This window comes from Xenopus laevis, chromosome 3L, assembly GCF_017654675.1.
Source record: "Xenopus laevis strain J_2021 chromosome 3L, Xenopus_laevis_v10.1, whole genome shotgun sequence".
NCBI classification, from domain to species: Eukaryota; Metazoa; Chordata; class Amphibia; order Anura; family Pipidae; genus Xenopus; species Xenopus laevis.
The window spans coordinates 27,799,898-27,815,783 of NC_054375.1; the positions used below are offsets into that span (position 1 = coordinate 27,799,898).

General features: G+C 38.9%; 1 protein-coding gene across 2 annotated transcripts; it reads right to left on the reverse strand.

Annotated features, from left to right (window-relative positions):
- Nucleotides 1–5,323: 5,323 nt before the first annotated feature.
- Nucleotides 5,324–15,235, reverse strand: npm1.L (nucleophosmin (nucleolar phosphoprotein B23, numatrin) L homeolog). Of its 2 annotated transcripts, none has more exons than XM_018250650.2 (11): nucleotides 15,082–15,235; nucleotides 11,627–11,709; nucleotides 11,056–11,175; nucleotides 9,880–9,973; nucleotides 8,625–8,731; nucleotides 8,508–8,546; nucleotides 8,076–8,138; nucleotides 7,663–7,752; nucleotides 6,892–7,002; nucleotides 6,598–6,672; nucleotides 5,324–5,916 (listed from the first exon to the last, which is right to left on the reverse strand). In XM_018250650.2, exons 1-11 carry the CDS (start codon nucleotides 15,140–15,142, stop codon nucleotides 5,866–5,868), a joined length of 894 nt encoding a protein of 297 aa, XP_018106139.1. In that variant the 5' UTR covers nucleotides 15,143–15,235; the 3' UTR covers nucleotides 5,324–5,865. The 2 variants fall into 2 exon arrangements, with proteins under 2 accessions (XP_018106139.1, NP_001079760.1); NM_001086291.2 differs by having other exon boundaries at nucleotides 8,076–8,145; nucleotides 8,509–8,546; nucleotides 15,082–15,201.
- Nucleotides 15,236–15,886: the final 651 nt, after the last annotated feature.

A 15,886-nucleotide genomic window follows, 5' to 3' on the forward strand; every position in this document is an offset into this window, starting at 1 on the left:
CAGAGAAATGTAATGGTGTTTTGGGACCAGTTATCCAAAATGCTTGGGACCTGGGTTTTTCTGGATAACTGATCTTTCTGTAATTTGGATCTTCATACCTTAAGTCTACTAGAAAATCATGTAAACAATAAACCCAATAGGCTGGTTTTGCTTCCAATAAGGAATAATTATATCTCAGTTTGGCTACAAGCTAATGTTTTATTATTACAGAGAAAAACTAAATCATTTTTAAATTATTTGAATAAAGTGGAGTCTATGGGAGATGATCTTTCTGTAATTTGGAGCTTACTGGATAACAGATCCCATACCTGTAGTAATTAAATGAATGGAAAAAAAAAACATGCAAAACTCCCAATAAGGAGATTTTGGACTCACCGGAAAATCCTTTTCTCGTAGGCCCGAATGGTCAGTGCAGGCGTTTAGGGTTATGTTATCCTTCACCTTTGGAGGCAGGACAGAAAAATGTTGTTTCTTGGTCCCTCCCTTTGTATATAGGGTCTGGCTCCACCTCAGTTCCTTTGGAAAAGTCAGTGGAGACACTATATGTAGAAAGAAGACCAAGAGACAACAAAAAGAGATGATAGCGACAGAAGAGGTCCCATTTCCATATGAAAATCAGTCTGGGTGGGACTTACTGCACAGACAGTTCACAGGGCTGGATTTACACAGAGGGCACCCATAGGTCTGCTGTCATTCGTCGCCCCTGTCCCCTCCGTTTTATTCGCTCAAGTTTTCATCACTGCGACCAGACCAATGGGGATTGGTACACAGGAGATTAAAAAAAAAAAATCATCTCATGCCCAGTATTTCTGAACCAATGTGAGCATGGTTGGGCAGCATGCCGCCCCCTAAAATTCTGCCACCCTAGGCCTGGGCCTTGGTGGCCTCTCCACAAATCATGACAGTTCAGGCCTACGAGAAAATAATTTTCCGGTGAGTCCAAAATCTCCTTTTCGCTAGCGGCCCACCCGTCAGTGCAGACGTATGGGGACGTCCAAAAGCTGTCCCTGTCATCAGGGTGGGTATGACCCTAGGATGCTTAGCATAATGTGCTTAGTCACTGTGCTACAGTAGCCTGATTCAGCCAAATGCAGCCGGTTATGAAGTAAAAACTTTTAACTTGTAAAACTTAATGAAAGTATTTGGTATTTTGGCCCAGGTAACAGCTTTGCAGACTTGTTCTGCCGTTGACATGTTTTGAAGTGCCCAAGATGTGCTCTGGTGGAGTGGGCCAGGCCCGGAGGCCCGGACTTGTAATCTGTCCGTTCAGCAAATGCCAGAGGGGCCGCTCTACCCTGCTGTCAAGTGGGCCGTCTGCTGCCTAATTAAAAGTGGTGCTCGCTGGACTTGCTTGGAAGATGAATTATAAGGGATAATGTAGCCCCTACTGTAAATGATAAGTATATTAGAAGTTACTGAGGGGTTCTGTGACCATATAAAGGCACAAGGCTGCAGGCTGCGTTACACAGGGAACTCTTTGAGTATCACGCATTTATTATAAGGGATAATGTACCCCCTACTGTAAATAAGGAAATATATATAAAAAAATATATATAAAATATGCATTTGTATAAGTAAAACACCAGCATGCATTTATGTGTGGGCTGCTTTGATTTTTTTTGCCAGGGCTGCTTTTTACTGCCAGAGAAATCAGTTTTGCACACTCAGGAAAAAACTTTTGTCTAAGACTCACAAAAAATATTTTTACTGTTTAAAAGAATCATTTTGGCAATTACAACAATGTTTACAAAAACAGTCCAGCATATACACCACTGATATAAATACCACCCAATGGTGTGTACAAGACAGAAAGAAAGCAACAAGGAGCGCATACACCTGCCAAAAAGGAAGGTGACCCCAACGTTTCGGCACAGCGGACACTCATTTTTGGCAGGTGTATCTGCTCCTTGTTGCTTTCTTTCTGCCTTGTACACGCCATTGTATATCACTGTTATATATGCTGGACTGTTTTTGTGGTTGTTTTTTGGTGATGAGGCACCCTTGTTGTTGCCAAGGTGTCCTTTTGTATTTGTTGTGGGGTAGAAAAAAAAAGGGCCAAAAAGGTCTGGACTGAGTAGTCCCACCTCTTCTACCAGAAAATCTTTTTGGAATATCAAACCTCTGTTTCTTTCCTGTAGGCAGGAATGAGCTCTTCCCTTCCGTTACTTCTGCTATAATCTGCAGCTTTCAAATCGGGGTCATTGACCCCATCTAAAAACAGAGAGTCAGAAATAATTGAAAAGTTGCTTAGAATTGCCCATTCTAGAACATACTAAAAGTCAACTTAAAGGTGAATCACCTCTTTATAGAAACCAATACATCTGTATATACCAATAACCACACATGGGACTTTTTAAGACGGCAGAGAACTGGCTGCAAAAGCAAACGGATATCAATAGACATGCCTTTATAATCTTGCATACAGCAAGTTAAGCTATACAAAGCTTAAAAACTTCAATTAGATCTGGTAGAAACAAATAGAGTTGTCCTAGGCTTACCTTCCGTATACCAGTAGAAGCACCTGTGCAAATACAGCAAGCAAGACGTTGGGATATGAGGCAACATGAAAACAGCAGATTGAATCTTGTACACAGAAAAGGTGTTTTTACCATTCAGGACAGGAACTTTACAGGTAAACCCAATGCGACTAACTAAAATAAATTAGGTTGACCACTTTTCAATTAGACTTCATTTTTTCTTTTATAGTTTTTTAAATTAATTACCTTCTTCATTGGACTCTTTCCAGCTTTCAAATGGGGTGGTGGTGGGTGGGGGGGTCACTGACCCACCTATAAAACAAATGCTCTGCAATGCTACACACTTATTACTACTATTTATTACTCATTTTTCTATTCATGGTTTGCTTCTAAGAAGCCAGTAGTGGGTTTCCGACTTAACATGTCTGGAGTGCATCACTTTACTCCAGACCTGTTAAAGAGATACAGACTAGGTAGGGATGGGCAAATTTTTTTGGCGAAAAAAATGTCGCCCATAGACCTGTATGATGATGTGCTTTAAAAAAAAAAAAAAAAAAAATTGCCACGCCCAGTTTAGTTAAAAATTCGCCACCCGTTTCGAATTTTTTGCAAAACGGGTCAATTTCGCCCATCCCTAATACGGACACCAGAAATTAAACTTTTTTACTTTTTTTTACATCATAAAATGGACTTTGCATGCCATTTATAATTTTGCCATAAAGTATTTGCCCAATGCTTTTTCATTACCTATCTGACTGTGTTCCTGTATAAGGGGGCTGCCATATTTATGCAGCAGGAGTCTTAGCATTAGAAACTAACTGACAGGCTGAGATGGGGCCGTCAGGTTGGCATTATCTATAGGTAACTTTTCATGTACATTCATATTTTAAAAAGTAGTTTTTTTTAGTGTCAGTATCACTAAGTAGGAAACAGACTAAAGGCTTCTTAGAAGCTGGATTTATAGGGTGAGCCTAAAATTTGGGTGGTGTTTCCATACTTGTGTGAGGAGCAGCTTGGCTGGCTGCCTAAGGGTCAGTGCACAAAGGGAGAGTCACCTGGTGTCAAATATTCTTTGGGCCGACTGATCTCCCCAAACTGCCTCCCCACTGGCTAAAATGGCACTCTGAGCTATCCGTTTTCCCGAAGTCGCCTGGGAACTCTTTTCATCCAACTTTGTAGCAGGTACCAGAATGTTTAGCATGCACGATGCCTGCCCCAGGTTATTGTGAGTTCCTTGAATCATAGCATTAAAAGAAGAATGTGCCAACTTAAAGGGGTGGTTAACCTTTATGTAAACTTTTAGTATGTTATAGAATAGCTAATTCTAAGCAACTTTTCCATTGGTCTTAAATTTTTTTTGCCTTTTTATAGTTTGCCTTCTTCTGACTCTTTCCAGCTTTCAAATGGGGGTCACATCACATGTAAAAAACAAACGCTCGGTAGGGTTACAAATTTATTATTGCTACTTTTTATTCCCCATCTTTCTATACTATCATCCTATTCAAATCCCTGCCTCTGGGATGAAAGCCAATTGCAAATTGTCTCAGAATATCACTCTACATCATACTTCAAGATGAACAACCCTTTAAAGATTAGAACAGTAGCAGCTACTGCTCAGGTCTACACTTTTAAATGTGCCAATAAACATTTTTATGGGATCCAACATTTCTCTTCTGTACTATGATGTAACCTTGGGTGTCCAATGATATTGGTAAATACAATTGATAAAACCTGAACGGAGATAAAGTTATCACATTCATGTGTTTCCAAAAGACCCAGCACCAAAGTACAAGAAGTGGGAAACAATAGGTCAACTAATGTACCGTATATACTCGAGTATAAGCCGACCCAAGTATAAGCCGAGGTACCTAATTTTACCTAGGAAAACTAATATAATTTCAAAGAGCCTACCTGGATGTTGCTGAACTACATCTCCCTGCAACACCCAAATAACTTAAAGGTGCAGATAACATGCGTGAAAGCATGACAGGAATAGTGGAAATTAGCACTAGTCAGCCCTCTCCATGAGGCGTGTAACTCCATTGGGAGCCGGTCTATACATACAAAGGCAGACTCTGTCGGCACTAAACAGTGCACATAAGGACATCGCCAAATTGCGCTATCAACCCTCCCTCTGATAGTTACTTGAGCCTCAGGCTGTACATACAGGAAGACGTGAAGAAGCTTATGTTCGTGGGTGAGGCCCCAGTCAGACTGCATCTACTTTCCGGGAAGAGTATTCTTCACCATTCTGAACCTAACAACTGCAGTTGGCAGAAAGCTGTCACACTCAGGGCGCAAGGGTGGCGCTTCCGTTTTTCCCCCCCCAGATTCCGGTACCGCAAGTACCAGGGCAGTGTCAGTTTCTGTGGGCATTAGGCATGGGAACTGGAGGCAGCAGCGAGTCTGCTACTGCCTGGCCTGAAGTTAACAACGGAAGAAGGAAAATGCTGGGGGGGACGATCCATTGGACCGGGACCCTAAAACCAGGCAGGCCATAGCCTAGAGCGCCTTGTGGGAACGATCCTTCTCTAGTCTGCTGTTCTGGCGGATCCTGTTTGTTGGTGCACAAGGTCTGTTGTGGCCAAGGAGGGAGCGCACCGATCTTAGAGAGTATAAGCCGAGGTAGATTTTTTCAGAACATTTTGGGTGCTGAAAAACTCTGCTTATACTCTAGTATATACTGTAGTAAAAAGTGAACAGATGTATACATAGGGGAGAAGTGCATTAACCTCAGATGCCAGAAAGAAAATTACAGAAAACAGATAAAGCACTCGATTAACACCAGATAGGTTCAGATCACTGCAAAAAATGGGTAATGAGAAACTTACACATGGGTAATACAGTTTGGTTAAATATGACAGTGTGCTTTATTGTAGGGAAATTGAGAATACATAAACATCATCAACATGTTCCATGTCTCCATGTAGTCTGCTTAAAGGAGAAGGTACACATTTATTGAAATGTTCCCTTGTCATCTCACCAATAAAATCCATTTAAAAATATTATTTGCGTTTACGATGGAACAATTTTGGGTTTCCAGGAGAGCCAGTGAACCATTCACGGTCCCACTACTTGTGAGCTCTTGCTATGGGTTTATGTTAAGTTTTCATGATAATTTGTCAGGAGTCCAGTCAGCTCATATCTTAGAATAAAAATGCCTAAGGTAAATTTATAAAAGCTACCTGTAATTAACTTTTTTTTTTTTTAATGTAAAATAATGTACATCAGAGCATTCTAACCATTTGCCTGAGCACAATTTCAACGTCAATGTAAGAACAAAATTAATTTTGATAAAGCATGCGTTTTAGTCTTAACATTTTAAAACACTTGGCCCATGATAGATTTAAAAAAAAAAAAAAAAATTAAAATTTACAGAGAGGCAGGTTTATTTTCCATCTTTCAGTGACTGTCTCCATTTCCAAAGATCTTGAATTACCTGGAAAATAAATTTTTTTAGTTAGTGCTTTTAATTTTAACACTTAAACCCTTAGACAAAGAATTAGGATTAACATAGAGCCTTGTGCCCAATGACGTGAATATGAAAGCAGAGGGAGATGGCCTTTATAAGCAGTTTTTGTGCATTAATGACAGTAATGTCATGCAATATCAGCTGATGCTACAGGGCCGATTATTAAATTCTGGTGCTAGTTGCATCGCGGCATGTTGGTTTTACCACCAGCAATTTCTGTTATTTCCAAAGGAGATGCATTTTCGGGAGATGCTGCCCTCAATCACGCAAAATAACTTTGGGTGACAAATCTCCCCATCGGCCACTGCCCTAAAGGCTCCATATACTTCACTGTATGGCATTTTCAATTGAATCTGGCCCTTGCAATACAATATCCTACTACATAAAATAAGTTGACAGAACACACACAAGACCGCTTACATCCCCACAGTAGAGAGGACTGCTAATCAAACTACCAAGCAGTGTTCCAACAAAAGTCAAAGCAGTGAACAAACCACATCTTAAAAAAAAAAAAAAAAAACTGCACTGACAAAGGAACTTGGCACAGAAATGCAAAGATAAACAGAGTGGTGCACACTGGCTCGGATGTATACATAGGGGAGAAGTGCATTTTTTTTTTTTTAAAGAACTAAAAGCCTTAAATTGTACCTTCTGACTGTCAGTCCTGAAGCAATTCTTCACATAGTTTGCAAACTTTACTTCCACTTTAGGAAGAACAGTTCCCTGAGGGAAAAATAAAAGCAAGAATGTTCATTATAAACATTGATAGAGCAGGCAAGTTTTGTTTAAAACAAATGCAAAGGATAGATCTATAGTCTTCAGTAGTTAGGGGTAGTCACTCAAATAAAATAGGGCACAGTTGTAAATAGATCTGGACACAATATAAAATAAAATGGTTAAAGATTTTAAAAAGCCAATATACATTATGAATGCATACATTACCTTTTCTAATATAGTCTGCATCTTTGCTTTCATTTCCTCAAAAGACAAAGGAGTTTTTGGTGTCTTTGGTGTCTGAGACTTTGTATCTTGTTTTCCTTTCTGCTCTGGAGTCTGAGGGAAGAAAACATTTTTTAGTTAACATTTAATAAAAATAGACAACTTGTACATAATCACAAAACATCATTACAGCTTGAATTACAATCAGCTGCATGTGTTAAACTTTACCAGCCCTATTCAACTAAAAACACAATAACTGATCAATCTTAGTATCCTGTATTCCCATATACAGTGCTGGGCCATAATCCAACTGGTTAGCACTATGAACCCATTATCAAGTGGTTAACCACTCTACATATTGGTATAAACTTTTCCGGTCACCCCCACCTCACCATCTTTTATACAAAGGTAACGCCTATATCATCAACTCCAACAACTGTAATACCTTAAGGGGCAATGCTTGTATCAAAGTGCAGTACAAGATCCTTACAAGCATAAAATTATGGGTGGATGTTGATGGGTATCAACATCCACCCCCAAGCAGACAGACATCAGGAGCTAACCTAACTAGGATTTTCTTGGTTCCTAAAGTATACCAGATTACCTCTCCAATAAAATCTTTAAAAAAATATCAGCATTATGTTCACTACCCCTGGAGCAAGCATCACTCCTAGAACGATCCTAGATCCTAGCAAGTAACGTGATATTTTACCGATGTATTGTTCTTCAGCAATCCAGTTTGGGTAAATTAAGACAGCCCCCCCACCCACTTACTTTTGGAGTCTTTGGTGTTGCAGACAATTCCGAAGCCTTCCCATTGTGATTTAACTTTTGAGCCACCTTTGATTTTGTAGACAAGTCAGTCTGTAAAGGGAGAATACAATTAATTTTTTTTGGGGGGGGGGGGGGAGAATCTAACTTTAGGAGAGTCAATACATAAAACTGGGCTGTTCTTATGTGTGCTAAATCGGATAATACCTGTACAAAACCTGCCTTTTACTCGACGAGTTGGCATATTGTTTGATATGCAACTAGACTAATAAAATGGTGGTACAATGAATAAAGAAACAGACCCTTTTAAGTGGTCTCTAAGGACAAGACTCTATATCTGGCTTACCAAGAAATTATCACTACACAAAAACAGATTATACAAAAAAAAAAAAAAAAAAGCCACCTTCACCATTTACCTTTTTAACTGGTGTTTCTTCTTCTTCCTCATCATCTTCATCATCATCCTCATCATCATCATCGTCATCCCTAACAAGAAGCAAAGCAAGACTATTATTGCACGAACCTTTGCAATTATCTGGGCACACTTGATTAATTCGCCATATTAATAGTCTCCAGTCATCACAGGTGACTATTCCTTAAAAAGTTATTCATTGTGTGTATTTTAGGGGCAACATAAGAGCAAGGTGAAAGCACAGCCCATTAAGTAGGTTTAGAAGGGGGAACTGACTAATGGGGACACCAGCTTGCCTGAAGAGCTGGGGTATGAAAGCTAATATTATGCAAACTGAGGGAGTCATAATGGTAACAACCAGCAGTGATTAAGGGCAGTGCCTGCAGAAGAGCAGTTCCTATATTAAAGTATAACGAAAAACCACTGTATATACATACTCATCTGAATCTGCTTCCTCCTCCAGACGTGTTTTTTTCTGCAAATAAATAAAAAAACACATTAGAGAGCATCACAGACAGGTAAGAGAGATTTAATTAAGTAATTTTAAACTTACCAGAGGAACCTTTGATGCTGCATTTGGTGCTGCCCTTTTTGCATTTTTTGGACTGGGTATTTGTTCATCATCGTCTTCATCATCGGAGGATTCAAGATCTTCTAAAGCTAGAAAATTGCAGAATAAAAACAGATGTTGCTGCCTTTATGGTAATTTTATAGTGCTTAAAATTAGACTTGGGTGTACCTAACTAATCTTGAAGTGGGTGCAAATTGTTACACGTAATAGCCAACCTATGCCCTACACTGGATATGGAATTGTAAAAACAATGGAATTGTAAAAAATATGTAAAAAAAAAAAAAAAATGCCCAATCCAACCTGCCCACTCCCTAGCTGCCATCTTGTTGGTTGTATAGGAAGCTTTTAAAGATGCCCAAAACGTACGATTTTGTACATCTTACAGAAAGATTAAAGCTGTCCATACACAAGCAGATTTAAGCTTCCTATTCAACACTTTCACAACAGTTTATTTAGACTGTGTATGGGCCCTACCCAACAGATATCTGCCGAAAAAGCAGTCTTTAAAGGTGGGCATAGACACAGAGATCCACTTGTTTGGCGATGTCGCCAAATGAGCGGAACTCTCGCCGATACGCCCACACTGAAGTGGGAAATATCAGGCTGACAACGATTGTGGGCTCTAGGGCCCAACCATCGGATCACAATGCATCCGAAACTGGCGGATTTTGCGTGACCGCATACATGTGGCCATGATCCAACAGGATTTTTTTTTTTAACTTGCCCAATCGAGAGCTGGCTGACTATCGATCGGGGATGGTCAGTCTCCTCTTTAACCCCAAGGACGTGGCATACACGATTGTCAAAAAAATTTGGACTAGTCAGACAACAGAACCGTTTTCCCCACTTCACCCAGTCCATAAAATAAGCTTGGGCCCAAAAAAGGCAGTGTTTTTTTAAGGTTTTAATAGTTTCTTCTTTGCATGGTAGCATTTTAACTTTTATTAGCGGGTGCCACGATGAAATGCTTATTTCTCCTGATATCCTGAAATCTTTCAATATTCTATACTCTAAATCCAGCCTTTCTAGGTTGCTCTTTTTATATCCAATAGTGTTCCTGGCACATGTCAACAAACTATTTGCAATTAAATATAGGGTTTAAACAATTTGAAAATTATTGCATTCTGTTTTATCTATCAATTTTGCAGTGTTACGACCTTTTTTGGGAATGGTCTCATTTCAGACCATAATAAAACTTGAAAGTAAACCATATGCAATTATGTGATTAGACACTTACCCACGAGATGCTGCCCACTGACATATACTGGTCCTGAACCCGATTTCAACCGCAAAATTACTGGTGGTGTTATCTCAAACCCACCTAGCGATACCTATAAAGGAGAACAAGCTTGTGAGCAATACAGACAAATTTAAATAAACACTTTTTTTTTTAACATATGCAGGCTCTCTCAATCCTACCATTAAAGGAGAAGGAAACCCTTTCGGTGCAAAAATGCACATCTAATGCAGCTCTGGAAGAGGGGGGAGTCAACCCTAGACTGTTCTAAATTGATACATGTCAATATATTTCTTATCTTTGTCCCTGTTTAGCAGGGTCACAGAGTTTCATTAAATGCAGCTGTATTGATACAATAGTTGCTAATATTCCAGAGGTGCTGCAGAAAAATGTATCTACTTAATGTTGTAAAACTGTAACAGTTCAGAGTCTGCACCTAAATTACTGAGCTGCCAGACTGAGAACACCAGAGACATTAAACCTCGATTTTGGGAAAAGTGGTAAAAAAAATTAAAGGATGGAAAGTAACTGGAAAAAAATTCTTTATCTCTGGTAAATCTGAAAACAACTCAACTGAAAAAAAGTTTGGAAGGTTAACATCCCATTTAATGTTCAGTATTACAGAATGACCAATTCTAAAAAAAACACTTTTAAAACTGGTCTACATTTTTTTTTAAATAGTTTTTGAATTGCCTGCTGAATCTTTCCAGGTTGCGAATGAGGGTCACTGCCTAAAAAACAAATGCTCTGTAAGGCTACAAATGTATTGCTACTTTATTATTCTTTCTATTCAGACCTGTGCATGTTTCACCCCTGCCTGAACAAAACTCTTCCAAGCAAATTTGCACACATGCAAAAACACAGGTTTTTTTGCCTGTTGCGTCTTAAGATAAGTCTCCCTTACCACTTGTGTACAAGTCTAGCTTATACGTTACAAGAAAAGCCCAGTCTCTCCCTCTTCAGTGTATTGACAGCACAGTCAATAGCAGTGTCTTGGCTTTATCAAGCACCCCTGAAGCTAAAGTTCATGGCAAATTAACTTTTTAGTCATATAAAGTTTTTTTTACAAAGACATTTGCAACTTCTACACACTATTAGGCCACAGTCAGAGTTTAGAAATGTAGCATTAAATTTCCCCCTTCACCCACAAGATACATCCCCCCAATATATACATACCGTTGGTTGCACAGATGGCTTCAGTGAGGCAAGTGCAATTTTAATGGTTTTACCCTCATAATTTATTCCTTCAGCCTCAACAACATGAAGTTCATCTTTAGCAGAAGCACCCAAACTAACCTGAAACAATAGTGGAGGGAGGAGGGGAAAGACAAAAGGTTACATACAGACAGCTAAGCATTATACAAAATGTACATTTTTCTTCATGTCCTTTCAGTTGGAGTGGGGGGACATCAGACTATTTTCAGTCGTTTCAGCAACAGTGTGTAGCAGGATCAGAATGAAGAATAATTGGCGCTCAGACAGACATTGTGAGTCAGTGAGCCATTTTTTTAATTGGTAGAAAAAAAAATATATCAAAGACTCCACCCCTAGCTTAAGAAATCATGGGTAGAGAAATGCAAAGTAACTTTTTATGGCCCCGTGGCTAGCAAATCATTAACAAGTATGGGATGCAATTGTATGCAATATAAAAACATAAAAGGAACATTAATGTACCATGTTTTAACATCTAGGAAAAGCCAGGAATGTGTTTTACGATTTCACCCTCAAAAATACAGTGTTCACTTACCGTTCTCAATGACAACTGGTGCTCATTTTCATCATCTTCAACTTTAAATGAATATTCTTTTTTGTCTCCTTTAAGTTCACATCCTGTGAAAGGGAAGATGAGGGATGGAGGGAAAAAGATTAGGACCATTAAAGACTATACAAACAGTCCATACATATTCATACTATACATATATAGTGCCACTCATTGGGTGGAGATCTGATTAGTATTTTTTTAGATTAGCTAATAAGCAACTTTTCAATATGTCTTCTAAGGATGCACCGAATCCACTATTTTGGATTCTGCCGAACCCCTGAATCCTTTGCAAAAGATCGGCCGAATACAGAACCCTAATTTGCATATGCAAATTAGGGGTGGGAAGGGGAAACCATTTATATTTCTTTGTTTTTGTGATAAAAAGTCACAATTTACCTCCCAGCCCCTAATTTGCACATGCAAATTAGGATTCGGTTCGGCTGGGCAGAAGGATTCAGCCGAATTCTGCTGAAAAAGTCCAAATCCTGGATTCGGTGCATCCCTAATGCCTTCTTCTGACTTTTCAGCTGTCAAATGGTAGTCACTGACCCCCATCTATAAACAAAGGGTCTGTAGTTATTGCTACTTTTATTCATCTTTCTATTCATGCCTCCTATTCATATATCAGTTATGTTATTCAATTCAGTGCATGGCTGCTATGGTAATTTGGACCCTAGTAACCAGATTGCTGAAATTACAAACTGGCTGCTGAATAAAAGGATAAAGCAAAAATCATAAATAAACTAAATGCACCTTGCTCCAATGCATTTTAAAGGGATTACACAGTCATTTTGTCAGACATAAGCACACATGTAGCTTACACATGTATTTTAAGTCTTCAGTAGGAACCTACCGATGAGATCATCAAGGAGCGCCACTCCACTTAATCAGAAGGCACAAAAATGGATACTATGGTACCCAAAAGTAGCCAGTATATTCATAAACCATATATGCATGCCAACAATACAGGCCTCAACAGCTTTAAAAAAAATAAATAAAAACTTAGATCACTCACAAACTTCAATAAAAGTTCTAGAATTTATAAAGATCAATAAAGCCCTCCAGAAACTTTAAATAAAAAAAAACCCTAGGTTTTAAGGAGTTTTATTTCTTTATGTATTACATTGGTGACTTCAGTTTAAAAGACAGTCCAGGTTATGAGATCTCAAATCTGGAACAACGTTATCCCAAAAATTTGAGTTACCCAGAAAATGTTCTAATTGGAGAAATCCCATCTCCCACGGAATGCATTTTAAATGGTTTTAATTTTATGATTTCAACTTATTTCCCCCCCCCCATTTTTTCTGTGATATAAGAGTACTGTGTACTTGATCCTAATTGTGCTGCTTGAATCCATACTGGTGACAAAGCAATCATATAGTTTAACGTTTGCTTTCAGCAGAAGGTGTTGAAAGATCTCTTATGGAAAATCTCTTTACCCAGAAAACCACATGATCACCCGTCTACACCTGAAGACACATCGCTTTATAAAAACAAATAGCACTTGTGTTGAAAATTAATTCTGCCTTTCCGTTAATTTAAAAAAAAAAAAAAAAAAAAAAAAAAACAACTATATCTATATATAACACAGCTAATTGGAGATATCTCTATCTCCAATTAGCTCTGTTGTCACTGAATGTTCGAAGCTCCTTCAGTGTACACTATATGCTGCCCAACACCATATCGCTCACATTGCCTAATATTAATCTTGCCCAACCTCACACCTTTTGCACCTTCTACATTTTATGTATTAATGGCTGCTTTGCATTTAAAACTATATGTTTAAATACCTATACCCATTTATGAAACAGAGCTGCAAAATATATTGGTACTAGCTAAATAAATTTCAATAGCAGTGACCTGCTTCCGAGCACTTGCCAGGCAACTCGATTTCACTAAAACACGTGGTGCTAGCGCCCATAGTTGCTGCATTTGTCATTTCCTGCATGTGTATTAAAGGGGCTGTTCACCTTTGAGTTAAACTTTTAGTATGATGTAGCGCAGTGATCCACCAACCAGTAGCTTGTGAGCAACATGTTGCTCTCCAACCCATTGGATGTTGCTCCCAGTGGCCTCAAAGCAGGGGATTATTTTTTCCAGGCAAGTTTAAATCGCATAAAGATTAAAGCTGGCCATAGACGCAAAGATCTGATAGTATGAATAGAGGATTCATGCGATTTGCGGACCGTGTGTGGAGAGTCGAGTCATTTTTCATCGTACGATTGCTGTCAGGGGCAGAACATCGGCTGATCTGTTCTTTTGTACTTTATTTGATCTGAATGGTTAGTGGCAGGTTGGGAGATGGGAAAGTCCGTTCGTACATTTATTTGTACGATCGGATCATTGCGTCTATGGCCAGCTTTAGTATAGTGTCAAGTAGAGCCTCCTATAGGCTGCCAGTCTACATAGGGGGCTACGTAATAGCCAACCACAGCCCTTATTTTGGTATCTCCAGGGTCTTTTTCATGCTTGTGTTGTTCCCCAAATCTTTTTACATTTGAATGTGGCTCAGTTAAAAAAAAGATTGGGTGCCACTGATGTAGAGAGTGATATTCTGAGACAATCTGTTTATTTTTTTTTTTTTTTATTATTATTAGTGGCTTTTGACTTCAGCAGTGCTTCCATTTGCATTTTTAGCAATCTGGTAGCTACGGTGCAAATAACCCTAGCAACCATGCATTGATTTGACTATAGGGTTGCCACCTTTTCTAGAAAAAAAAAAATACAGGCCTTCCTATATATTTAGCTTTTTTTCCCTATTATGAACATTGGGTTCAACCATCATTTATACCAGCCAGGTGGCAACCCTGTTTGAATAAGAGACTGGAACATGAATAGGAGAGGACCTGAATAGAAAGAAAATAAAAATTTGCTACATTTGTAGCCTTACAGAGGATTTGCTTTTTAGAAGGAGTCAGCGACCCCCCCCCCCATTTGTAAGCTGCAAATAGCGAAAAGAAAAAGGGTCCCATTTTGTGAAGTAAAAAATGGAAGCAAGTGAGGGGGAGGTCGCACATGGCCGATCACACGTGGAGATACTGAAACAATGGCACATGGAACCGTAAAGCGCCACCTCCAACTACAGCAACTTACTGAAAGTTCTTTTGGCTCATGAAGCGGCTAAACTGCTCGGACATATTCGCAACTAAGATTAATAAAGGCTTGTCCAACCTCTGCATTTGTCCGGCTACTTACAGAAAAAACTGGCCTATGTAAGAAACAAAAAAAATGGGCCTCGGACTAGACACACGTATTAGTATAAATACGGCGCTCAATACTTGAAATAAACGCTACCGTATATACGTAGAAACAAACCCGCAAAGCGCAGTTTAGGACAGCTCATTGAAACGTATGACGTCTGATCAATATATATATAAAAAAAAAACACAACATCGTGGACGAGGATGAAAGGCGCTAAGCCTGTTCTATACACTACATACCAAAGAGGAAATTCTGCGGGCGGAGGGGAGCGATGGTGTCCATATCCATAGAGTCTTCCATTTTAACCAAATACACTCCTGCTATTCTCCTTCCCCAAACTGTCACGGACGGATTCTGAGAAAGAAAATCACGCGCAGCTTCGCTATATGTAAAGGCCTTTTTCTCGCGAGATTCTCCGCCGTAGAAAGGCGGGGCGATTCTTCCCTCAAAGAAGTAAAGCGGCTTTACAATTGGCTAAACTGAGTCTGCTTGCTTGCGCAATAGGCGCTTAGGCGCTTTTGCTTTATGGCAATTTAGCCTGACCCACCATGTGGTGATATGTAGTAGAATTGCTGGGGGCGGGGGTTTACGTCGTCTAGGCCTGTATTCATGGCAGAGATCATGATAAAAGGACATTTCCTTCCCCAAACTTATTAAATGTATATTTAAAGGGAATGTATTTCTTATCAACGTTCTAATATCAGTTTAATAGTTTCTTATTGTAATTATTTGCCTTCTTCTACCCAGCTTTCAAATGGGGGTCAGTGACACTTAAAAAAAAAACAAATGCTCTGTAAGGCTACACATTTGTTGTTACTCTCTATTACTCCTCTTTCTATTCAGGCCTTGCCTATTCATATTCTAGTGTCTCTTATTCAAATCAATGCATGGTTGCTAGGGTAACTTGCACCTTAGCAACCACATTGCCAAAACTGCAAATATATATATATATATATATATATATATATATATATATATATATATATATATATATATATATATATATATATATATATATATACATATATATATTGCAATATATTT

Excerpts from the sequence above, each read along its gene's own strand:
- npm1.L (NM_001086291.2), bottom strand. The coding sequence starts at position 15,142 with ATGGAAGACTCTATGGATATGGACACCATCGCTCCCCTCCGCCCGCAG. Across the intron at positions 11,710-15,081 it reads CCCGCAGAATTTCCTCTTTG|GATGTGAACTTAAAGGAGAC; the intron begins GTATGTAGTGTA and ends TCCCTTTCACAG. Across the intron at positions 9,974-11,055 it reads AGCCATCTGTGCAACCAACG|GTATCGCTAGGTGGGTTTGA; the intron begins GTATGTATATAT and ends TCTCCTTTATAG.